This window comes from Poromitra crassiceps, assembly GCF_964638095.1.
Source record: "Poromitra crassiceps genome assembly, chromosome: 1".
Classification (NCBI taxonomy): Eukaryota; Metazoa; Chordata; class Actinopteri; order Beryciformes; family Melamphaidae; genus Poromitra; species Poromitra crassiceps.
In genome coordinates this window covers 109700981-109726113 of record NC_139623.1, presented here as the reverse complement: position 1 = coordinate 109726113, position 25133 = coordinate 109700981, and the positions used below count along the sequence as shown (strand labels likewise).

Below are 25133 nucleotides of genomic sequence, written 5' to 3'. Positions count from 1 at the left end.
GCCGTGCATCACCCAGGTGGGTGCTACACATTGGTGGTAGATGAGTTGAGTCCCCCCATACACACACACACACACACACACACACCCTGATACTGTATGTAAAGCGCTTTGGGTGCCTTGAAAATCCAATCAATTATGTTCTACCTGTCCTGGTAAAACTACACGCACACGCACGCGCACACGCACACACACACACACGACACACACACACACACACACACACACACACACACACACACACACACACACACACACACACACACACACACACACACACACACACACACACACACACACACACACAGTTTGTTTGCCAGGCTGAGATGGAGAGGAAATACCACACCCTGACTAAAAGAATAGTATTCAGTAGGAAAACGAGTACCCCTGCTCTGCTGTGTGTATGACACATTCTTGCTCTGGTTTTCTTGCTCTCTGTAAAGTGCTTGTAACAGTGCATGTCACTGTTGTTCTTGTAAAACCTGCCAGTGCAGCTCCTCACAGACCAGTGGCTTTCATCCACAGGGCAGATTCACTCCAACACTCCCTGTGTGGCACTGAACTTCTCTCATCCCCTCCTCCTCCTTTGCCAAACTATCACACCCCCTGTAGGGGACGCTTCCACGGGCCCGTCGACTCCGATTTGATTCAACAAGTCAACAGAACAATAATGTGAAAATGCGCAGTGGCCACCATGACTGAGGTTGTACTGGGCAGCTCTTGGGTAGGTGTATTATATGTTGCCGCTCATTGCTGAAGAATAACATACATTTCTGGGTAAATAGTTACAAAATATATATGTTTCACACATGGTATCACATTTATTTTTACCATGATACCAGTGGGCGCAGCTACTCTGTGATTTGTTCTATTTTCTTCTGTCTCATTGCATCTGCTTAAAATGCATGAGGTTAGTTTTCTCTGCCACATCCTTTTAGAGTATTCTGGGTACTTTGTTATCCCTAACATGGCTTGAATTTTCTTTTTCACCACGAGGTTCAGCTTCTGTTGTAAAACAAATCAAGATGATTTAATATTGTGTCACTAATGTGTCTAACCAAGATCAGCTCTCTGAATGCTATTATGCATATTTGTGTATCCCAACTATTGATTGTGATACAAGCAATTTGTTTCCTCTCCAATATACAGAAATGTATTCCAAAGAGGGGGAAAAACATGTCTTGCCTCTCAAATCTGTCATAACATCATCAATAATTTCTTGTGCACCACTGAGCTTGTTCGTAAGAAAAGGTACTGTCTCATTAGTTAGAGTGGCTACATCATAACAAACACTAGCAGGGTTGCTGTTGATCCGGGGTGGTTAGACATCGCTGTCAAAGAAGCCTCCATTCCTGTGTCCAATTGCTTAAGACCAGTGGTTGTGGTCTGTCCTGGATCCTTCATTAAACTATGGCAAGAGAGCAGAGGACAACATTTACAACAAACACATTACAGATCCATGTGATGGAGTGCTCCTGTTTCCCCCATTCTTTTTTAAATCAGTTTGTGGAATCGGGTTGAGGTTTGTTTCATTGGCAAACAAGGCGTCTTTACTGGAGCATACGCTATGCACTCAAGATTCGCTTAGACGCAGTAAGTAATCAGATTACAAATGAACTGTCTTCGTGCAAGTATGCGGCGTCGTTTCATGGGGGGGTGGTGTTGATAAAGTTATTATTATAGTTACTTATTCGTGGGGGCTTTCGGGCCTCGTTGAAGAGGCGGATGGCAGTTGGGGAGAACTGACCTGAGGTTCTGGTTCTGCCAGACCTCAGTCTCTCCACTCCAAGGGGGAGTGCCTCAAAGAGAATTCTGTTTGAATTGTTGTCACTCATTTTCTTTGCAGCTTTGTAGCCATGAGTTGTTGACAGGCAGAGTGGAACCATCACCTGTCATTTATTGAACTGATGTGGAATTTCAAAATGTACTGTAGAAGAATACGAAAGTGCAATTTGTTTTGCAGCTTAAAAACAATATTACGGGGAAATTATGAGTTTTTGTTCTATTCTTTTTGTGATTTCCCCCCATTTTCTCCCCAATTATACTTGGCCAATTGATCCCCATGCTGCCCTATTGGCTGCCCCGCTGCTACACCCTCTGCCGATCTGGGGGAGAGCCGAGACTAGCACCGTGCTTCCTCCAACACATGCACAGTTGCCAGCTGCTTCTTTCACCTGACAGGGGGAGCTTCACCGGTAGGACATAGCACATGGGAGGATCACGCTATTCCCACCAGTTCCCTCACCCCGAGCAGGCGGGGAAATGATGAGTTTTTGTACAGCAACTGCTAGTTTTGACATTTTGTCATAACTAGAAGCCAGCACTCATAATGTCCTTTTTTCTTTGAGTTAAATGGGCAGCTATACAGCACCAGCGACAGACGCGTTCCAGCCATCATCAGCGTTAGCTAGATGTTGATGACACAACGCTGATGATGGCTTATTGCTGAAATGTTTCAGCCAGCCAACGTCAGCGTTAGATCATGATGACCAGTGTTGGGGGTAACACTGTAATCACATTACTTTTGTCGGTAACGAGTGGTGTAAGGCACTACTGGCCCTAAGTTCAGTAATCAGATTACAGTTACTAATCAAACACTTCGCTCGTTACTTGCGTACTAGAAAAGATCTCCATTTTAATAGCAGATCCTGTGCCCCATCAGACGGGGTCACTTAACTGCACACCAGAATCACCCATGGTGCCAACATTTCAACTTTGTATTAGCATGCAGAACAGCACTATTAGTCGACACATAACTTTGCAGATAACTAACATCATGCATATAGAACAATAAATCATTTTAACCTCCAAAACACATTGACAAACATTGACAAAAAAATCTACAAACAAAACACACTACCCCAGGGCATGCTGGGAACTCCGTCCACTTTCCTCTTCCACAGGCTAAATTTCCCAGAAAGCTTTGCATAACTTTTTACACTCTGTTTTACAATTAAATCAGACTAAAAAGTGTTAGATAGAAATAATATTTATTTTTAGCACAACATGCAATTCTGGAATATTTGAATATTGGACAAAATAAATGAAATAAAATGTAAACCATAAGAGAAACCCACATACAGTGATGGGGTCTGTAAATACCCCTCGCAAATACGTGTTATAGTGAAGTGGGCGCAGTGCGGTATGCTCTGTAATAATTGGATTGCAAAAAAAAAACGTCTTCTACAACAGCTTTTGTGGGGTGGACATACGCACGTTACTTCGAATTTGTTGCGCGGAAGGACAAGAATGTGACACTGCAAACTTTGCCCTGGACAGAAGCAGCTATCTATCACTGCGAACACGACATCAAACCTCTCAAAGCATCTGCAGAGGAAACATGCTATCACAAAGCTGGTTGCGAGAGACCCGCAGACAGAGCCAAGCTGAGTCGCCCGCCTCGACCCCAAGCAAGCAGCAAAAGCTTGCTTTTCACCAGGTAACATCAAAATCAGAGATGGACAGGCTTGTTGCCTCATACATGGTAGATGAAATGTTGCCAGTTTCAACAGTGGAATGAAATCACCATTTTTCAGAAACATATTGAGCAAAATACAGATGGCAGGGAACGGGCAGCCACCATCAGACAGGAAAGGTTTTGCAACCTACCTTATTACGATAGAGATTTGTGCTAATATATGGGCATAATAAGGTTTAATGTTGTATTGTTAACTGGCAAATTACGTGACAATGCATCTCAGGCGATGTTACGGAGTAACGCAAAAGTAATGTAATGAGTAGTGTAACAAATTAATTTCTCCAGGGAGTAATCAAGTAAAGTAAGGCATTACTTTTTTTTAAAGTAATGTGTAATACATTACTTTTTTGAGTAACGGACCCCAACTCTGATGATGACACAATGCTGATGGTGGCTTATTGCTGAAATGTTTCAGCCATAATAAATAATAATAATTCATTTATTTTATGTAGCGCTTTTCAATGACCCAAAAACGCTTACAGGAGTCCACAGAAAACAAGAAAAATAACAAACGAGCAACAGGCAACAGATACAAATATAAATGAACATGTCTAATCAGGGATATACTGTATGGAAAACATAGGGGAGGGAGGGAGCGTGTCGGAGGGACAGGAGAGAAGGAGAGAGGGGGGTGTTAAGGGTGGAGGAGGGGGTTAAAGGTAGGGGAGATGATGGTGACACAACGCTGATGATGGCTTATTGCATCCATGGTTTGTGCTGTATAGCTCTCCATTTAATTAAAAGACAAAAGGACATTATGAGAGCTGGCTTTTCTTTCTTCATTTATTCATCTTTGGCCGTGCACCTAACGAGGATTTTCTTGATTGAGTTGTGCTCGCACTTGGCAGAGTTTGGCCTCTATAGCCTACAGACCATTGCTTGACACCTTTGGGAAATTTGGCCTTTTTAAAACTTTGACAGTTTGAATTTTAAACAAGAATGGTCATTTGAAGTATAGTTCAAGCAAACATTATAGTTATATAAAGTAGTAGGCCGTAGTTGTGTTGGGCAAATGAAGATGGAAAGCTATTAGCTGCACAAGCTTTGCCTGGTCCTAATCAGACTCGGCAACCCTGTACCCAGCAGACTGTGGGGACTTTCTACAAGAGGTCATAGGAGAATAGTCATAGGAGGAAAGAAGATGCTCTAATCTCACACGTGTTGTGATTAGAGCATCACCTTTTCATCCGGTGATTTGAGCAGCAGGAACTCAGCTTACCAGTGAATAACACAACATCAGTGTTCTCCATGTTGTTCATCGTGTACATCATTGCAGTTGCTTAGCATCTTAAAGGAGGACTTACCCCCTAGATATGTATTAGAACAGTGATTTGAAAATACCTATGGAAAAAACCAAGAAATGACATATACTCTTGTCTATACTAGACTCTTTGGCTGTGTTCAAGTCAAGATTTTTTTTCGAAAATCGACGCCATTACAGTTTGCCTACTGCCTCAAAAATAATTTATTTGAGAGGGGCAATATCTTTATAAATATCAACAACTAGCCAACACTGGTGGCCTGTATGGAAACAGAAAATCTGAAAATGGTTAAAAGTTATATCAATTTGGTAATTCAGTGGCGAACTAGAAATTTAATTATTTTTCTGCATGTATCTCTATGGCAGGGTGTCAAATTACGTTACGAGAGCAAAGTGACATGGGCTCGTTACAGCAGCACACCGCACAATAGGAGAAACCCCCCGCTCTGGGGTAACACAATGCGAGATTTCTCCACGTCATTCCCTCGTACAACTAGCGATAAACCGCGCAATGAAATCCGTTTTTAATTTGCGTTTTGGGGCTTTTCGTGATTCTTGTTAAAAGTTACTGCCTCCATGTGTAGAGCTCCGCCCGCGCGTCCCCGCTGGCTGGAGCACACAGCAGCTCGTGCTCACGCTCTAAAAGACACGGGGCTTACGAGCTGCTGCCTGGCCGCGGCAGAAAGGGCTCGGTGTGATAATCCTCTAACAGCATTTGAGCTTATTCAGGTAAGATATTTATAATGTAATGACACATTCAGCGATAAACTGTCTACAATGAAGACATATGTCAAATATGACAACGTGGTGTTCAGTATTTTAAGAGCACAGGAGCTACTTGCTTGATCAAACGGTCAAACCCAATCCGCGCAGCAAAACGGAGTCTTGACTTGACTTGACTTGGAGCACACACACACAGACACACCGAGAGAGCCCAGCTTCTGCTGCGCGCGCCCCCGGAGCTTGGTGCTAGTGCATGAGGTTTTACAGTACGACTCTCTCCCGCCCGCTCCCGCCTGCCTGGGCTGGAGACAGCTGCTTCCAACTCGGACTGATAATATATACATCATCATTCGAGCTTATCCAGGTAAGATATTAATAAAGTAGTGACACATTCAGCGGGAAACTAACTATAATTAAGACATGTGCCAACTTTGACGACGTTTGGTTCAGTATTTTAAGAGCAAACTTCAATAGGAATAGGCTTGGAGTTCTGAGGAGCCGAAAGGGTACAGGGGGGGTAGGGGAGTAATTATCTTGAAATCCCATAGTCTTTGGGGGCACTGTGACGTCAGTGTGCCCCTAATCTCCCATTCATTTGAGAAAAAAAAAAAAAAAGCAGTGTTCGACCTTTAGAGGGCGCTTATGCCAGTTATGCTGCTGAAAAATGATACAAATGGTAAAATGGCAACAGTTTGGTGTCAAATGTGGAAATTCTGACCAGAATTCTTCACATATCACCCCCAAAGTCATATTGGTTAAAAGCTGAAAAAAAGTGTTTTGGAGGGAAGTCCTCCTTTAATGATGCTGCCTAGTTTTTTTTCCCAATATTTTATTGTAAATCTTTCTTGGAACAAAACAACATCAAGACAAATGAACAGGCTCAGACACAGAAAAGGTAAAGAAAGAACAATGTACATATAACATCGGCACTCAATATTACAATTTTGTAATGTGGTGCTACCAGCTGCATAGGGTGCTTATGTGCTTCTAAGAGATGCTGTGCATGGGGTCCCATGCAAGAGGTCAATGAGGAACCAGCCGGGCAAGTCACTCACTGCCCCTGACCTCATCAAGGTAGGCCAGAAACGGGTCCCAAATAGTTAGACATTTTTGGCCAGCGCTTGCGCAGGCCCTACATCTGGCTTAGTCCAGGCCAATCTGCATGCCGATTTGGGGTCCACTTCTGTTGAGTGATGTCAGCTGCACGCCAGTCCGAGGAAGCCTTTGGGTGGGACACTGCGGTACTCAGCCAATCAGAAATGCCTGGAGAGAGAGAAACACCCATTTCCTACTACATATCTTTGAGCTACCAGTGAAGAGAGAAGAGAGAAAACTGCCAAAGTGATGGTGAAACTAGCGTTAAATTAACGGTAGTGGAATGAGGAGCTCATTGTGGACCAGTAACGTTCGGTTTACTAACCAAAGTGACAGTGGAAGCTAACTGAACGTTTTTGTGCGCCGGCTCCCAGCGCGACACGGAAATGCCAAACCGGACTGCAGGGAAAGGTTTGGCCCTTCGGCGTCGGGTGCTGCCTTTCTGGCGGCTAATCGTGTGGAGAAACTATGCAGACAGACAGACAGAGGCAGAGGGGCTCAGTTGTGGGCGCGGATTGACTGCTGTTCGCAGCCAACGTCAGCTCCAGACAGAGCAATCTATATGGCTCTGGCTGCAGCATGAGCGGTTTCTCTTTCATCACGGGGCTTTTTCCTGCTGTTTTCCGGACCTTTCTCTAATCTGGAGAGCACTGTCGCCAATAGCTTCAACACCTTCAATAGCTACAATATTTGTACAGGAGATGCCTGAGGCTTTGATCCACGTCCCACCGTCAAAAAACGCAATTGACGAACATACTCGTCCTTGGCACTCTACGTTAGTATCTGAATTGACGAACATACTCGTCCTTGGCACTCTACGTTAGTATCTGAATTGACGAACATACTCGTCCTTGGCACTCAATGAGTTAAATGGAAACTAAGATCCCATCTGCACTCACAAACTCCAGCAACACAGACTTTGACACTTGTGACACCACTTTGACTTCTCCTTTTATGTTTTTTTAATAGTACAGTATCTTTTTTTAGATCAGTTGATCTCTGGCAATAGGCCAGCTACATAACTAGCTGACCAAACTATTGTTGTTTTTTTTCCTATTTTTGTACTGCTTTTTACTCTTGTTTCTCTGTGATTCTCCTGTATTGCACTTTGCATTTTACTATTTCTTATCATCTTTACTATGTTATTTCACTACTGCACTTTACTGTCGACAGTTTACAATTGCTTGTAATGTATTGTGTATTGTGTTTGGACCCCAGGAAGACTAGCGGTTGTTTCGGCGGCAGCTAATGGGGATCCTTTTAAATAAACAAATAAACCTCACCAGGCTAATTTCACCCTGCATGCAGAAAGATTGTTATGGTTTTGCTGCTGATAGGAATGCACTGTGTAGATCTATTAAATTAGCCTTTATATTGTTTGCTATAATTCACAACATTCAATGGTTCAAAATGTCCATGCACATCAACAAAGGCACACTTGCTTCAATCAATTATTAAGATTGCTGTTCTTGAGTTGGAGTGTGGCAGAATGTAGAAAGAGGAACAAAGGGGAAAAGAATGGAGGAAGCAATTTAGCATTGTATGATTTGTTCAACCAACTGCCTCGCTGTGCAGTGCTTTGTGCTGGACGTGATGAACCAACTGCCTCGCTGTGCAGTGCTTTGTGCTGGACGTGATGAACCAACTGCCTCGCTGTGCAGTGCTTTGTGCTGGACGTGCTGTGCAGTGCTTTGTGCTGGACGTGCTGTGCAGTGCTTTGTGCTGGACGTGCTGTGCAGTGCTTTGTGCTGGACGTGATGAATCAGTCATCAAAGAAGCTCCTTGAAACCATAAAGCTCATCATGGCATTCCAGCTAATGACATTCACATCAAGTGTGAGAGGGAGAGCTTTAGTGGATGGATTGTGGCTTAGTGCTGTACAGCCGAGGGCACTGATCACACTGAATACAGGCCAGGGTTAACAATCGCCCATGAATGCTAAGTGGCTCAAAGTATTCCTTCTGATGTTAAGTATTAGCCTCCGCTCTTCTCCTTCTACTTCAATATCTTTGCTCTTTTCCATGCTGACTTCAGTTTCAAAAAGGTGGCCCACTAAGTGAGAAGGGTAATGTCCATCTCCTCATAAAATAGCCATCTTCTGACCGCACTCACAAGGAGGTATAACAGTAACTGCTTGTGACTACGGTCAGAAGATGGCTATTTCATGAGATGGACATTACCCTTCTTACTTAGTCATTAACAGATGCCAACATTTTCTATCTTTTTGAAGATCCATGGGGGAATCATATTTTATTGCGACTAGCTGGCCATGCTCTTTAAACACAATAACAATGCACAGCTTTGCCTCATGCACACCAGATTTGTTTTCTAGCTCTTGGCAAACAAGTTACTCTACTGAGCGTAATGTGACTCAACATGGCAAGTTCAATATGGTAATACTTATTTCTGCCAAAGGCTATGCAAACATGCAATTACCACAATGTAGCTCCTACAGTTGATTCTGTCTAAGCCGCAACCCAATACATGCTTGGAGTGGCAACTTGAATTGGCTTTTTTAACAGCCCAGACTGTAAGAAGAGAGTGGTTTGAAACCCTGTGGTATGTAATCAATGTGACATCTGCTAATGTTTGCTGGGCACTGTGTCCAAACCTCCATTCAGGTGTGTGTTGACATGAGATTCAAACACTCAACGAGCTTGTTAAGTGGTGAGTGTTGTTGCACCAGTGGATGTGGATCATCTGTTCGGGGGTTTATTCACCTTATGTTGATATGCGGGGGTGGGCCAAATTCTTCCGGGTTGTGTCAACACTTCCAGTGGTCACGGCGTGAAATACAAAAGAACGTTGGGAAGAAGAAAGAAGAAAGTTGTTTTTAGAGCAGGAATGCGTTGAACATCACCCGCAGCTGCGGTCTGAGTTAGGGATGTTCATCAGTTATCGAAAATCGATAATTGATCGTTAAGGAATGGAATCGATCATGTGGAATTCTTATCGATTTTTTTTTTTTTTTTTTTTTTTTTTTTGCGGACTAGGTTTGGGTGGAATTCGTTCCTCCTCGCCCCACTCCATTGCACAGCCGACTAACGTGAGGTGGAGCTTCATATAGTCTCTAGTTTTCTGGCTGGGCACGGGCCTTTGTGCCAACAAAACTGTTTTAAACATGGGGAATTCACACCGTAATGCGCCGGGGACAGCAGAGTGTTGGAGAGGAGACACATTGAAATAAAGAGTTAATTGAGGAGAACACGTTGTCTTTCGTATTTTCTGCCATAGGCATTCATTTTGTAAAAAAAATATATATATATTATTATTAATATGATCGATAATCGATAATTGATCGTTAATTTTCCCCGATTCTCGATTATGGAAATTTTTCAAAATGAACATCCCTAGTCTGAGTGATACAAATCAAGTCGAAGAGGAAAAACATGAGATCAACAAAAAGAAAACAACGAAATGGCCAGTTAACAGCAACACACTGAGAGACGTCCTTGTACAAAACATACCTGGACTCCAACATAGGAAAGCTTCAGATGGTTTTCAGTCTCCTCCGAGCACAGCGCGAGCCACTTACGTCTATAAGACCCGCAGACGTTAACGTAATTCCCCTGAATCGGAGAATTAACGAGCCAGTTACATGGCGTTGGCTTCTTAGACATTGCCGTTTGCTTTTATTTGGTATGTTATATACAATTGGCAAAATTATTAGTTAATTCAGAGTTAGATGATATTGGAGCAGCCGGCCTTTTTATTTATTTATTTTTTTAGCCGGAAGTCGTGACATAACCACACGATCGGGTCAAATGGGCGTGGCTACATAAGGTGAATAGATTTGGATGATCTGTTCGTGGGTTTATGGCCTCTAAAAATAACATTGCCACTAAAAGAAGGTTCATTGAGTAGTGGTCATGTCCGTAAAATAAAGTCCTCCATAAAATCAAACCTCCATAAAATCAACCTTCCAAACCTTTATTGAATCTGCGAGTTGACTGAGCCTGTTCTCATGGACAGCTGCTGCGTGGGAGAGTAGGTCCACAGAGACTGGAGGGTTACACACAAATATACATTTACACACTTGTCCCCTTCAGACTGCTGCTGCTCCTCATTAATCTACATAGTCTGTATAGGAGGGTTGACGTTTTTCACTAGCAGCTGAGTTTACACCACATTTAGGCTTTTAGAGCACTTTGAACAGTTTCTACCCCTTCATTTGCTGATAAAGGCAAAGCAGCATGCTAATGCATATCTGTGTGTCATACATGACAGCTACACTGCTTTGAAGTCAAGACAGATATGCTGGCCATAGGATCAGCGGTAAAATAGCAGTAGGGCAGCAAAGATGACTCTGAACTGAACCCTGACCTTGGCAGTAAGAAAGGATCCGTCTTGAGCATCTTACTCTTGCAGCGCTGCCTGTGGATTTGATCAATAATGAACAAACACAAGCCTGAAGAACAACACTGAGCCATTCCTCAGTGAAGCTGACCCTGTTCACTGAGCCATATTCCTCAGTGAAGCTGACCCTGTTCACTGAGCCATTCCTCATTGAAGCTGACCCTGTTCACTGAGCCATTCCTCATTGAAGCTGACCTTGTTCACTGAGCCATATTCCTCATTGAAGCTGACCTTGTTCACTGAGCCATATTCCTCATTGAAGCTGACCCTGTTCACTGAGCCATTCCTCAGTGAAGCTGACCCTGTTCACTGAGCCATTCCTCATTGAAGCTGACCCTGTTCACTGAGCCATATTCCTCATTGAAGCTGACCCTGTTCACTGAGCCATTCCTCATTGAAGCTGACCCTGTTCACTGAGCCATTCCTCATTGAAGCTGACCCTGTTCACTGAGCCATTCCTCATTGAAGCTGACCCTGTTCCAAAGCCTGAAAACTCCCGCCCTTTTTTGAAAAACTGACATGATGAACGTCTGAGCAAACGCTCTGATTTAGTGGGGCTGCATATCTCTTTAAATGGACACAGGGTCCAGACAGAGATCAGTCTCTCACCCCGACAGTGGGGGGGTATTTACACAACAGACATATTGCTTAAAGCAGTGCTCCTCAATATGGGGCCTTGGGACTCCGGAGTGTCCTGGAAAGGGCTCCAGGGGATCCCAGGTAAAAGAAAGCTAATTCTGTTCTTTTATTTAACAAAGGTTGGCATGCCTGTTCAGGGCGGAAGGGAACTGGTGCGAATAGCGTGATCCTCCCACATGCTACGTCCTGCCTGTGGAGCTCCCCGCTGTCAGGTGAAAAGAAGCGTCTGGCAACTGCGCATGTGTCGGAGGAAGCATGGTGCTAGTCTACGGCTCTCCCCAGATCGGCAGAGGGTAGAGCAACGACCGGGTTGGCAGGGGGGAAATCCCCAAGTACATTTGGGGAGAAAATGTCAAGAAAAATCAAGATCAAATACCACAAGACAATTTAAAATCATAGAGAAAAGAAAAACTCAAACCTGGTTACCCGTATGTGTTTCAGATGCTGTGTTAGTGACTGTGGAAAATAAAAAGTGCTCTGAGAACGCATTATTTGGGCTCCGTATTTTTTATGGGGTCGGTTGGAGGTGGACCGCGAAAAGGTTTGAGATTTTTTTGAGAAGTAAGGCCCTGAGTTGGAAAAGGTTGGGAACCGCTGCTGTAGAGGAATGACGAAGAATCTGTTTTCCATATCCATGTCTGGGTGGCGCTCTTCCAAAATTATGTGATTATAAAATATGATATATGATTGATAACAAAAAAGACTACAGGTACGTGTGCCTAGTGGTGTTTGGGCCATTCTGGTTCCATTGAGAATGGATTGTATTCTTTTTCTTTTTTTGCATTCTGCTTTTAGCACATTTCCCACCACCATTTATTTACCGTCAAACAAAGTAATCTGCTAACCCTTTTATTAGCTACCCTGGCAACCACTAAAGATAAATAAATACCCCCTTTTATCTCTTTAATACTGCACAAACATCAATCTGAAGGGGGGCATACATCTGAGATCTGGATCAGCACCAAAATCAATTTTCAGACAAATCTGTCTAACTTTTTGAGACAAATTACTAAAACACAGACAGACAGACAGGACTGGGGTGAAAAGATACAGTAACCTCCTACTATGTTCATTCTTTGGAAAGTCAGAAATCTCCTTGTCAGTCCCTAGAGCTGCCATACAGTACAGTATACCACCCCCACCTCCCCTTTCCCTGCCCCACCCAGGTGCATAGGTAAGTGTATTTTCTACAAGAAAATACATGAATAAGTTGTCATCTGTCTGTGTCCTGTCCTGCATCTGTACTTGTATCGACTGCAGATTGATTACCAAATTGAAGTTACTTTGAGGCAACATAACTTGAAACCTTTGGCTAGATTAGAACCTTGGTCTCCCATGAGGTGGCTACATTGGCTTTTCCACTAGATTATATTGACCTAATCATACTGACATGTAGCCTAGGTGATTAGATTTTTTTTCTGAGTAGAAGTCCCTGTCTGGGACTTTTCAAGACCTTTAATCGATTGTTCTATAAATAAATTCTGCTAAAAGATGTGATGAATGGTGATCAAAAGGCATTGGGATTCAGACAAATGGTACATTGCTTTGTCAGACTCTATATGCAATATTGAAAAGTTAGCTGCGGGCTATCAGGGCAGCAGACTGATCCACATGTTCAACCTTCGAAACATTTTACCAAGCTGCCATTTTTATTTTATTTTTTTCAAATGTGTGAATAATGGCGTCAATCAAATAAAAGTTTGCTTGTGCTAATGGATAGTTGCAAAGATGTTGACATAACAAGACATTCATGGATGGAAAGTTGGATTTGAGCAAGCATTTGTGAGCTTCATGATTCCACACTACTGAGAAAACTCAATATCAGCTCTCTAGACACCATTCACTGTCTTTATCATTACTACATCTCACCACTTTACACTGTAGTATAAAAGGCAAAACTTCAAAGTTGGCATTTTTATATTGGAGAAAAATCAATATTGCCTATACTTCATTGAGTCAGACGCGCAGCTGAGAGGATTAGTCTGGGGAACGATCCAGATATTCTACCCCCTGATTCTCTTACGCGCAACACCCTAGACACCATGTTCCTCAAATCTATTAAATATAGCTCGGTGTGATCTAATGGATGCCCAGACAACCTCTGAATTACAAATGTCCTCCGCACCGACAGCAGGACATTGATGTAGTGTGTTGATACAGTGGCAAGTAAACCAGCCATGTGCAATAATGCTTTGAGGCTCCTGTGGATGTGCCGACATGCTGATTGAAGCTAGATGGTGTCCTCATGAGATCAGAGGCTACAAACAGGCTGATATCCGAGGCAAAGGAGCCCAATCATTCGCCGGAAATGTGCTCGGGTTTCTCGGCCGGGCGAGGGATTCACTCTGCACCCATGTGGCTCAGTGTGATGCATGTAGGCTAGGGATTCACTCTGCACCCATGTGGCTCAGTGTGATGCATGTAGGCTATATATGGGAGTGTTAGGTTAATGTGAGGTGAAATGTGAAGCTGCACAATTAGCTTATTCTCCCTTGCAATCAATGCAAGGGAGAAGCCCTTTTCAATAGCTTTTTGATAATGCTGTCAGTGCACAGCTAACCTGCGTTAATTAGTGTTTGTGTGTGTGTGTTTATGTGTGTGTGTGTGTGTGTGTGTGTGTGTGTGTGTGTGTGTGTGTGTGTTTGTGTTTGTGTGCGTGTGTGTGTGTGTGTGTGTGTGTGTGTGTGTGTTAACCTGCTTGCAGATGGGCGGTGCTCACAAGCTCAGGATAGCCTAAATCAGATGGTGGACGTTTTCTCTTACAGAAAGGCTTAAAGATGTTTACTGTCCCACAGCATGGACACTCCCAATGCCTCCACCTACTTGCAGGAGGAGGATGGCACTGCAGACGTTTCACCTTTGAAGGCTAAAAGAAAACCTTGTTCTTAATGAGAAAGCAGTTTTATTATGACAGTGTCTTGCATGGTGATATATTGAACATGACAAGGATCACTCGAGCACACTGGTATTCTTGCTTCTTCACTTTTATATTTCCAAAAAACTGTGCTGGAGTGATTCTGTTCATGTTCAAGATGAATGACCTCCTCTGAGAACCTGGAGTAAATGAAGGTGTGCAAACTTTGGAAAGAGCAAGGTGATATATTACGTCTTCAGTAGATGTTTCTGTTTCTGTTTGTTGGATCGCTGCTCTGATTAGCTAGCCTACTTGTGTCTATTGTGAAAATGTGACTTAATTTAGTTAATTACAGCTGCTGTAGCTCAAGGGGACTGGAGGGGTGAGCAGGCGGGGTGGGAGGAGGATTGGGGGTAGACCTGTGTAGGAAGAGACCAATTCTATTGATGTCGTGGCAATTCCTACTGGTTACCAATCCACCTTATTTTTGAATGGCCCGCTGTGAAATGATTATGGGTGCAAGGTCCGGTCTAGAATGTGACTGATTGTTGCAGCTGGGTAACGCAGCCTACCTGGCCGAGGGTCTACCTGCGGCGCTCGTGCTGACGCATTTCCTCATCAAACTCTGTGAAAAAAAGTTGCTGGTCACAAAGAAATAACACTCGTTTGACGACTTATTTGAGGGAATCTAATAATGTTATCCATCACATCCGCTAACCTGTTGCTCTTTGAACAACTCGGGATATTTATTAGCGAGATGTTTGGCCAAGCTGGACGTGATTGGCTCCCTTCGCATGTAGCTTTGAAACATCGTTAACAGACGCAGACGGGGTCCGTGTCAGCAACTCAACGGGGGGAGGTTGGCTGCATGGGGCGATTACACAGGAAGAAGCTCCCATATTTCACGTAAGGCATCATGGCAGCTAGAAATAAGGTGGATACTATAGAGTTTGGTAAAAGCCATATATTACTTAATGCCCCTTTTAAATTGACTTTCAAATACCGTCCTTCGAACACCCATACTTTACTTTAGGACACTGTGTTTGTATTGCCCAAGCAGTAAACCCCGCCCCTCTGGCACGTCACACTAAAAGTGCCGTCACGTGATAAGAGGTCTGCACTTTTCTCACAGCGAGGTCGAGCGATCTGGTGAGCGGAGCGCAAATCTGCAGGACAAGAGGCGAGCAGGGGCACAACCCGGCCCCTGCTCCTCTGCTCTGCTGTGTCGCATCTGGCACTACGTCACATGCAGCGGCTATATTCTTCTCCTCTGATTGGTTGCGCTCATGAAAGGTTTTGAACTTTGAGTGCAGAGCAAAGTGGCAAAATTGAGCTGTGCGCGTCGCCACGGGTAGCACTGCCGCCTAGTTGAGAAGCGCCGCTCCCCCCATAGGAAAAGAACGGCACAGCGGGCAGAGAGCTGTTTTACCACGGATCATGTGTAGGCACCTGAAGACTTGTTGTATCCCATCCACCTGTAGTGCAATACAAGGTGATAGATCAAGTTACACTGACTATGATATATTTTCTGCACCCACACACATACTGACGGTTGCCAACAGCTTGTCAACACATTTAACATAAAGCTTTTTCAAATGACCCATACTCAAACTGCAGCTCTGAATGTCTAAACTCTCCTCATCTCAACACCAATGATTTAGCCTTTCTAGATGAATGTAGAACTATGACACTGATGGTTGTTTATTGTATGTTTCTGTGTGTGTTAGTGATTTTTCTTTACGTTGTCTTTCTCCATGTAACCTCAGCCTGTTTCTTCATTCCCCAGGTCCATGGGGAAGATGCATGGGCAGCGACTGTGGCCCGGGCGGCAGCCAAAGCCGGGCAGTCTGGTGTGCCCATGTGGATGGCTGGACTACTCTTCACACCAACTGTGACCAGATCCAGCGTCCCTCCAACCAGAGGAACTGTTTCCGTGTGTGTGACTGGCACAAGGACCTATATGACTGGCAGCTTGGTGCCTGGAACGAGTGTGTGCCAGTGTCGGCAAGGACTTTTGGGGCCCCGCGGCCCTCCGTATGCAGTGGGGGCGAAGAGGGCATTCAGACACGGGAGGTGGGCTGCATACTCAACTCAGATGGGTCGCCAGCAGAGGATGCCATCTGTGAGTACTTTGAGCCCAAGCCTCGCCTCGAGCAGGCCTGCTTGATCCCGTGCCCTCAGGACTGCGTGGTTTCCCAGTACTCCCCCTGGACTTCCTGCTCCAAAACGTGCGGGACGGGCCTCATGAACAGGGTCCGCAGTGTCCTGGTTCCTCCGCTTTTTGGAGGTGCCCTCTGCCCAAACCTAACTGAGTTCCAGTCTTGTAAACCCGGGCCCTGCGTGGGTCCGGAGGGTATGTACAGCCTCCGGGTTGGGTCCTGGAGCCCCTGTGCCCTCCCACAGACTCGTCCGGTGCGCCAAACCAAGCGCAGGAAAGGAAAAGGACCCGGGCTCAGGGAGAGAGGCGGGGTCAAAGATCCTGAGACCAGGGAGCTTATCCAGAAGAAACGGACCAGGAACCGTCTCAACCGGCAAGAGAGTCCATTCTGGGACATCCAAGTGGGCTACCAGACTCGGGACGTGGTCTGCACACATAGGAATGGAAGCAGTGTGGGACGCAAGTGAGTGGCAAATTCTTAATTGTTAGGGCTCTATCTTCCCGATGGCGGTATTTTTGCATTAGCGCCCGTTTTGCGGTGGAATAGCGCCGCGCAAAGCCCTAATTGTGGGCGTTTCGGCCCGCTGCGCTTCACGTCATCTCGGCGCACATCTCCGTATAGGCGTGTTTATGCCCAAACGCATTGTGGAGGTGTGGTCATGCCCATAAAACCACAGCGTCACGTCAGCAGCTTCCTCCTTCACTGAGAGGGAGAAACAGGGAGAGAAAAGATAGCCTAGATGGGGAGAGGGAGGGAGAGAGAGATGTGAGAATATCATGCATAGAAATCAAATAACGTGCTCACATGCCCACCTGTGAATCACCTGTGTATTATTGCCATTTCACACGCTGAAAAAGGGCTTCTGCCCAAACATCTGTATGCTTATCCCTTTTCGGGCTCTCTTCTATCTCCGCTGCGTAATTACGCAGCGTGCTGAGAGGCGATGAGTGATGCTGCTCTATTTGAAGTTGAATTTCGTTCCACCAGCACACCTTTTATTAATCAGCTATTTTCTATTCGTTTCTATTAATATATATACATCGAATCCCACCAATCTCATTGTCATTTTCCCCTTGGCGCACATAAAGACACATGCTTCCATCACTGTCTGCTTGATGGCGAGAGGGACTTCAGCTGCCATCTGCGCTGTGGAGAAGCTGGTCTTACATGCAATTGCAGGGAAATATGTTACTGTACTGGCCAGACACAGGTGTTGTGCGAAAAAATTATACGTTTTGAATTGGATTAGGGGAGCGAGGGTCTGGTGGGGCGGGAGTCTGTGTGCGCCGGGTGCTGGACTGGAGGGGGGTCTCCCCCGAGAAGGTAGGAGCTGGATGGGTATGCATGCTTGGTGGTGGGGTGGGTTTGGGTCAGTGCCCTGGGTGTTTTGGGCCGGCCAGGGTGGGGAGAGGCAGCTTGGCACAACACCGTCACAACTTTCTCAAAAGCAATCTATTGTTACCTCACACCACAAACCTGTATGGTCGGGAATTATGTAGCCTAATAAAACCATGACAAACGAATTCTCATTTTTAAATCAAGGTGTGTTTTTTCTGCAATGTAGGCTATAGTTGAAAATCAACGTGGCAGTACGTTTCCATTTTACAATTTTGGAGCCGAAATTGTAAAATAGCAACGTTGCTCCACAAACGTTGCTATTTTACGATTTTTGGGGAGATCGGGTTGGGCATTCCGAGGAGAGAAGAGTGTGTGCAGGCGCGAGTAGAGAGTGACATCCATGCCGTGCGTAAATGGATCCAAGCAAGGATTTGCTGCACTGCACGGAGATGTGGAGACTGTCTGCGCTCAGGCGTACGTCTGCATTTGTGCTAAGACCAGCTATTTCCTGGCGTTAAAATTGAGAGCACCCAAGGCCCCTTTTTCTAACACATTGCGCTGGAACACCTATTTTGGAACGGGCAACGCCCAAACCTCTCTTTGCACTCGGCACATACCAACGGTATCTTCCCCACAGCGCTAAATGACACTTGTGCATGACACATGATAGGCTAGAGGCCCACCGACATGCCTGGGCCACGCCTACACCTGTGTCATCACAGCGCAAAACTGGATGGTGGAGGCAGACGATAGCTTAAGACGCTGGGAAGATAGCAATAAGAGGCGCACAAACGCAGCGCAAAGGCAGCGCAAACGATAGCGCCGTACAACGATAGGGTCTTAGTGTTTATGTGAAAATGAAGTTTGTGTGTAAGTTCTTAATAGTTAGCGCTTATGTGAAAAGGAAGTTAGTGTCTGCGTGGAGCCCCAACCAGGATTACATGGTATGTTTGCCCCTACAGTTCACACATTGGTGAGATCCTCCAGCGTGATAGGTTTATCATAGCATACTAGAAATATATTAGCTGTCCTTCAATCTCATTTTAAATGTAGGCAATGCAGCAAGGGAATAGCCCGCACAGCTCCAGGTCTTAAGCAGCTCAATCGGTGCAGGTTGCAGGGAGATCACAGAAACAGAGGTAGGCAACAGCACTCGAATTAGAGTAAATCTTGAGTTTTTTTATTAAGGGCAAAACAGATGCGTTTCAGCCTTAGGCCATCATCAGTGTACACTGATGATGGCCTAAGGCTGAAACGCGTCTGTTTTGCCCTTAATAAAAATAAAAATAAACTCAAGATTTACTCTAATTCGAGTGCTGTTGCCTATACTACCTCTGTTTAAATGTAGGCAATGACCTGCTATATAATGCCAACAACAACAGACCTTAAAGTTCCCATATCATGCTGTTTTTAACTGTATATAACATGTCTCATTCGTCTTTAAAACAAGGTTATGAATTCTGTTGCAAAAAAAAAAAAAAAAATCAAATGCAGGCTCTGTGGGACTTCTCTATGTGCTCTGTAAGATAAGACAAGATGATCTGTTGGGATAGATCCATCTTTGGTGCAGTTGATTGTTTTCTGTAAATTGTTCCATTATACACATCTACTGTATGCTACGGTGCCTATAGGACCAGGCTTAAGACCAGGGGGGACAGAGCCTTTGCTATACAGCCCCTAGGCTCTGGAAACAGCCTCCCCTGCTACATCAGCCCAGAGCCTCGAGGCTTTTTAAATCCCTGCTCAAGATGCACCTTTCTCCCTGGCCTTCGACCTGAGTTGAGCCTGCCTCCTGGCAACCTACTTCGTTACTTTGGTCTTTTTATGACTTGTATTTGCTGCATTGTACTGCAACTTGCTCTGCAACAGTGTATTCTGTACTTGGCGTTTTTGTCCTCTATATTTTAGTGTTTTATCTGTGAAGCACTTTGGTCGGCTTTTGTCGTTGTAAATGTGCTCTATAAATAAAGTTGACTTGATTTGACTTGCTACAGACAACAAGGTTTGGTCTTCCACATTCAGTTGGCGGGGCGGCACTGTAATTGAGCAAATGAAAGAAGTGTTACTTTGTGATGTCACTAAATCACCAAAGTCAAAACGGCTCGTTTGCAGGCACCTTTTCCTTACATGGTTGATGTGGCTTTATCTGGGGACCATGTGCTTTGAGACTTCTATGATGTTTATATAGCACGCCCAAGTCCTATATTATCAAAGCAGCAAGGACATCTTGTTTTACACAAGATGGGACCTTTAAGGCTGGAAATCTATGCAAATTAGCACATAATTAAGTAGATAATGCATCATTTGCATAATTAAGCATAGGATTTCAGAAAACTTGTCATACAAACAATAATTGTCTTACTGTAATTAAACAACTGGGGACGTTTCATGGTGATATCTATTAGTTAAACATTTTGCCCTATTCACCTGGGGTGTCTCGCCTAAGAAGATATATTTATACTGTGTAATGTGGTCCGTCTGTCAGTCTATCTTCTTGTTTATAATGCCATGTTTCTCCCTCTGAAAGCCAGTCTATCTTCTTGTTTATGATGCCATGTTTGTCCCTCTGAAAGCCAGTCTATCTTCTTGTTTATGATGCCATGTTTGTCCCTCTGAAAGCCAGTCTATCTTCTTGTTTATGATGCCATGTCTGTCCCTCTGAAAGCCAGTCTATCTTCTTGTTTATGATGCCATGTTTGTCCCTCTGAAAGCCAGTCTATCTTCTTGTTTATGATGCCATGTCTGTCCCTCTGAAAGCCAGTCTATCTTCTTGTTTATGATGCCATGTTTGTCCCTCTGAAAGCCAGTCTATCTTCTTGTTTATGATGCCATGTCTGTCCCTCTGAAAGCCAGTCTATCTTCTTGTTTATGATGCCATGTTTGTCCCTCTGAAAGCCAGTCTATCTTCTTGTTTATGATGCCATGTTTGTCCCTCTGAAAGCCAGTCTATCTTCTTGTTTATGATGCCATGTTTCTCCCTCTGAAAGCCAGTCTATCTTCTTGTTTATGATGCCATGTTTGTCCCTCTGAAAGCCAGTCTATCTTCTTGTTTATGATGCCATGTTTGTCCCTCTGAAAGCCAGTCTATCTTCTTGTTTATGATGCCATGTCTGTCCCTCTGAAAGCCAGTCTATCTTCTTGTTTATGATGCCATGTTTCTCCCTCTGAAAGCCAGTCTATCTTCTTGTTTATGATGCCATGTTTGTCCCTCTGAAAGCCAGTCTATCTTCTTGTTTATGATGCCATGTTTGTCCCTCTGAAAGCCAGTCTATCTTCTTGTTTATGATGCCATGTCTGTCCCTCTGAAAGCCAGTCTATCTTCTTGTTTATGATGCCATGTTTGTCCCTCTGAAAGCCAGTCTATCTTCTTGTTTATGATGCCATGTTTGTCCCTCTGAAAGCCAGTCTATCTTCTTGTTTATGATGCCATATTTGTCCCTCTGGAAGTGTTTCTTCTCCCCGTCAGGAGGTGACAGGTAGGGGAGGATGTTTATGTCTTCTTCACTGTTCTGCTGTCAGAGCAATGAGGCACAACTACCATGGTGCATTTGATGTCAACTTCCAAGGATGGAAATGGCAAAGCAAGGCTATATTCATCTGCACTCATTTCATGACACAAATTCAATCTTGCTGTTGCTAGAACTTTGTAAAGCACTTTTCAAAATAACATGTTTTCTGTTTTATCTTCATGTTTTTGATGGATGTATAATGGTATGTTCTCTACAAAACTAAACAACAAGAAAACAAAAGTGTCACTTAGAATGACACCAGCAGAACACTTTTTCCAGCTAAGCCACAAAGTCAAATTGTTAGTAGCCTACATCTTCTAAAATGGATGATCAGAAAAATACAAGTTTTTTCTACGTTTAAGATTAAGGTTACGCATGACGTCTCCAGTTAAGTTAAGGTAGGAGCTACAGTAAGGTAAGGGTCAATCAATCAGTGTTTTAGGTTAAATATAGCACAAGCTCTATCTTTGCATCTTGGCCAGAAAGTAGCAGTCCTGTTGAATGAGCGATTAAACAAGTAATTTGTTTTGAACAATACTGTATTATATAAACGTGTGGGCAAATAGAGCAGGTTTAAGACCAGGCTCTTTATTTCACACGAGCAAGCACTTCACAACAACAGCAAGCACTTGGGTGGTTGTACTGACAAGGTCATGTGGCAATTGAAACAATTTCACAACAACAGCAAGCACTTGGCAGCGACGACAAGGCAAAACTCCCCACAAGTCACTGCTTGAATGCAATTTGGTGGATGCTTTTATCCAAACACATAACAGTACCAAGAGTGCATGAATGTTTAGTGTGTTATCCCAGTGGGAATCAAAGCATCAAAACTCTAGCCCGACATTGTTACAAACTAAGTCACGCTCTTTCACTGAAAATAACATTTGTCAAACCATTCTTAATTCACATCCATTCCTCAGCGGAAATCCTTGCCCCAACTGCCAACACGCTCGCAGTGAGAACGGGTTGCAACTGCACATCAAACTAATGAACAAAGTACTGTCTGCTGAACCAATTTGTAAGCACTACATTCCATCAATTCAGTGAATTTGCTATCAGCAAGGAGCACCACATCTCATAGGAAATTAAAATGTAAATTAAAAAACAATATAGAATTAGTTTGCAAAGTTCAGCTGTATCTGTATCTTACGACGGAGTATTACGCCTACATTCCACTAGGTCCGTGTTCGGTCCGTCTGCGCTGCGGTACGGCATCGGAGCCGATACGTTTCCACTCTAATCATTGGCCAGCCCCGGCTGGGTCACCTGGGCGAGGGTGTATGATGTTGCGAGACCCGAAACATCCTATGACCCCAGGGTACATCACTGAGGATACGTCCCAGTTATGCATCCATGCGATGTTTTTTCTTTCTTTATTAGTTAGCCTGGCCTAGCCAGTGACTCATAGGAATAGACTATGTGACAACCAGGAAAGACTGGTGACTACTGGAGAGTCAGTTGACAGCCGGAACAGGGACGGCACCCGGGTAGCAGTATGGGTTAGCTCCCCAGCCTGCGTCTTCCGTGAGGAAGAAGCCCAAAAACCCACGAGAGGCCTTTTAGGAGGGCCATTCAAGCCGCAAGTGGAGACTGCAGTACCACCAAGTACTGGTACTGCATGGTGTCCACTAAGATACCATCACCTCGGAATGAGATGTTTGGAGCGGGGGAGTCTGGTGCAGCGCACAGGTCGTAGACCTGGTGAGACGAGGGAGGAACCCGGCCGGGTGGCAACCCACAGAGCTCGGTCCCTCTACGTACCAGAGCTCTCTCCCTCCCCCGGTCCCGGCAGAGTAGTTCCGGAGCAGCGGATTGAGTGGCCCTGACCGCATGACCACCTTCGACCCTCCCTATAGGGCTGACCGTGGGTAGCTACTGGGACGTAAGTTGGGGCTTGGCCAGCCCCGGCTGGGTCCCCTGGGCGAGGGTGTATGATGTTGCGAGACCCGAAACATCCTATGACCCCAGGGTACATCACTGAGGATACGTCCCAGTTATGCATCCATGCGATGTTTTTTCTTTCTTTATTAGTTAGCCTGGCCTAGCCAGTGACTCATAGGAATAGACTACGTGACAACCAGGAAAGACTGGTGACTACTGGAGAGTCAGTTGACAGCCGGAACAGGGACGGCACCCGGGTAGCAGTATGGGTTAGCTCCCCAGCCTGCGTCTTCCGTGAGGAAGAAGCCCAAAAACCCACGAGAGGCCTTTTAGGAGGGCCATTCAAGCCACAAGTGGAGACTGCAGTACCACCAAGTACTGGTACTGCATGGTGTCCACTAAGATACCATCACCTCGGAATGAGATGTTTGGAGCGGGGGAGTCTGGTGCAGCGCACAGGTCGTAGACCTGGTGAGACGAGGGAGGAACCCGGCCGGGTGGCAACCCACAGAGCTCGGTCCCTCTACGTACCAGAGCTCTCTCCCTCCCCCGGTCCCGGCAGAGTAGTTCCGGAGCAGCGGATTGAGTGGCCCTGACCGCATGACCACCTTCGACCCTCCCTATAGGGCTGACCGTGGGTAGCTACTGGGACGTAAGTTGGGGCTTGGCCAGCCCCGGCTGGGTCACCTGGGCGAGGGTGTATGATGTTGCGAGACCCGAAACATCCTATGACCCCAGGGTACATCACTGAGGATACGTCCCAGTTATGCATCCATGCGATGTTTTTTTCTTTCTTTATTGTGTCAACTCCCACCTACTCCGCTGCGCTGCGTTGCGTGTCTACTCCGTCCCAGCTCCGACGATCCGGAGCTCTCCGAAAGAAATACGCAAGGCTTCTAGTTTTCACGGATGACGGAGCAAAGCTGCAGCAAGTTGGGCGGAGCCAGGCATGAAATCAACAGGGCAGAGGTGTTTACAGCATTCAATATCAAGCCAGAGGACAAACATGTATGAGGAAAAGTTCATAATTGAAGTGGAAAACCACAAAATAATTTATGACACGACCCATCCTTTTTACAAGGACAACACCAAGCAAGTCCACCCCTCCTCTGCTTCTCCAGTTGGCAACAATGATCTTCTGCCTGTTTGTCGTTGTATTTATCCCACATACAAATTGTCTCGCGCGATTTTACCGTGAGAACCTGTCGGTCTCGTCACTCTAGCTGTCTGGCGGAGCGGAGCCGTGACGTGCTCTGCACGCAGCCGGTTAGTGTTGGCGGAGCACAGAGCACGGAGCAAAACCGGAGAACAGCCGCAACGCAACGCAAATGCACTCAGTGGAATCCCGGTGTTAGGGCCGTGCATGATGAAAAATAAAAATAAAATAAAAAATAAAAATTGTGTAAAAAAAAAAAAAAGTCTAAATTTCGTGAATAAAGTCGAAATTTCGTGAATAATGTCGAAATTTCATGAATAAAGTCCAAATTTAAGCACCAGGTAGAAGAAAAAATAAATCAGAGGAGCAAGTTTTTTTTTTTTTTTCCAAGAATAAAGTTGAAATGTTGAGATTAAAGTCGAAATTTCGTGAATAAAGTTGAAATAATGTAACGAGAATAAAGACGAAATGTTGAGAATAAAGTCGAAATTTCGTGAATAAAGTTTAAATACTGTAACGAGAATAAAGACGAAATGTTGAGAATAAAGTCGAAATCTATCTCCAAAGACCAGAGAGGCTAATATCGCACTCACTCATGCGCTCTTAGCCTCTCTGGTCTATTTGGATTACCAGGGGCACAACATGTCTTAAGACCAGAGAGGCTAAAAGCGCGAGCCTATGAGC

General features: G+C 44.8%; 1 protein-coding gene across 1 annotated transcript in view; it reads left to right on the top strand.

Annotated features, from left to right (window-relative positions):
- The window catches only part of thsd7ab (thrombospondin, type I, domain containing 7Ab), a gene marked incomplete at both ends in the record, with an annotated part of 285247 nt that overhangs the window by 78243 nt on the left and 181871 nt on the right, over positions 1–25133 (top strand). The window contains one exon of the mRNA XM_083641760.1: positions 16190–17024. Within this exon, the coding sequence (XP_083497886.1) occupies positions 16190–17024 (835 nt within the window). The remainder of the gene's footprint in view (positions 1–16189; positions 17025–25133) is intronic.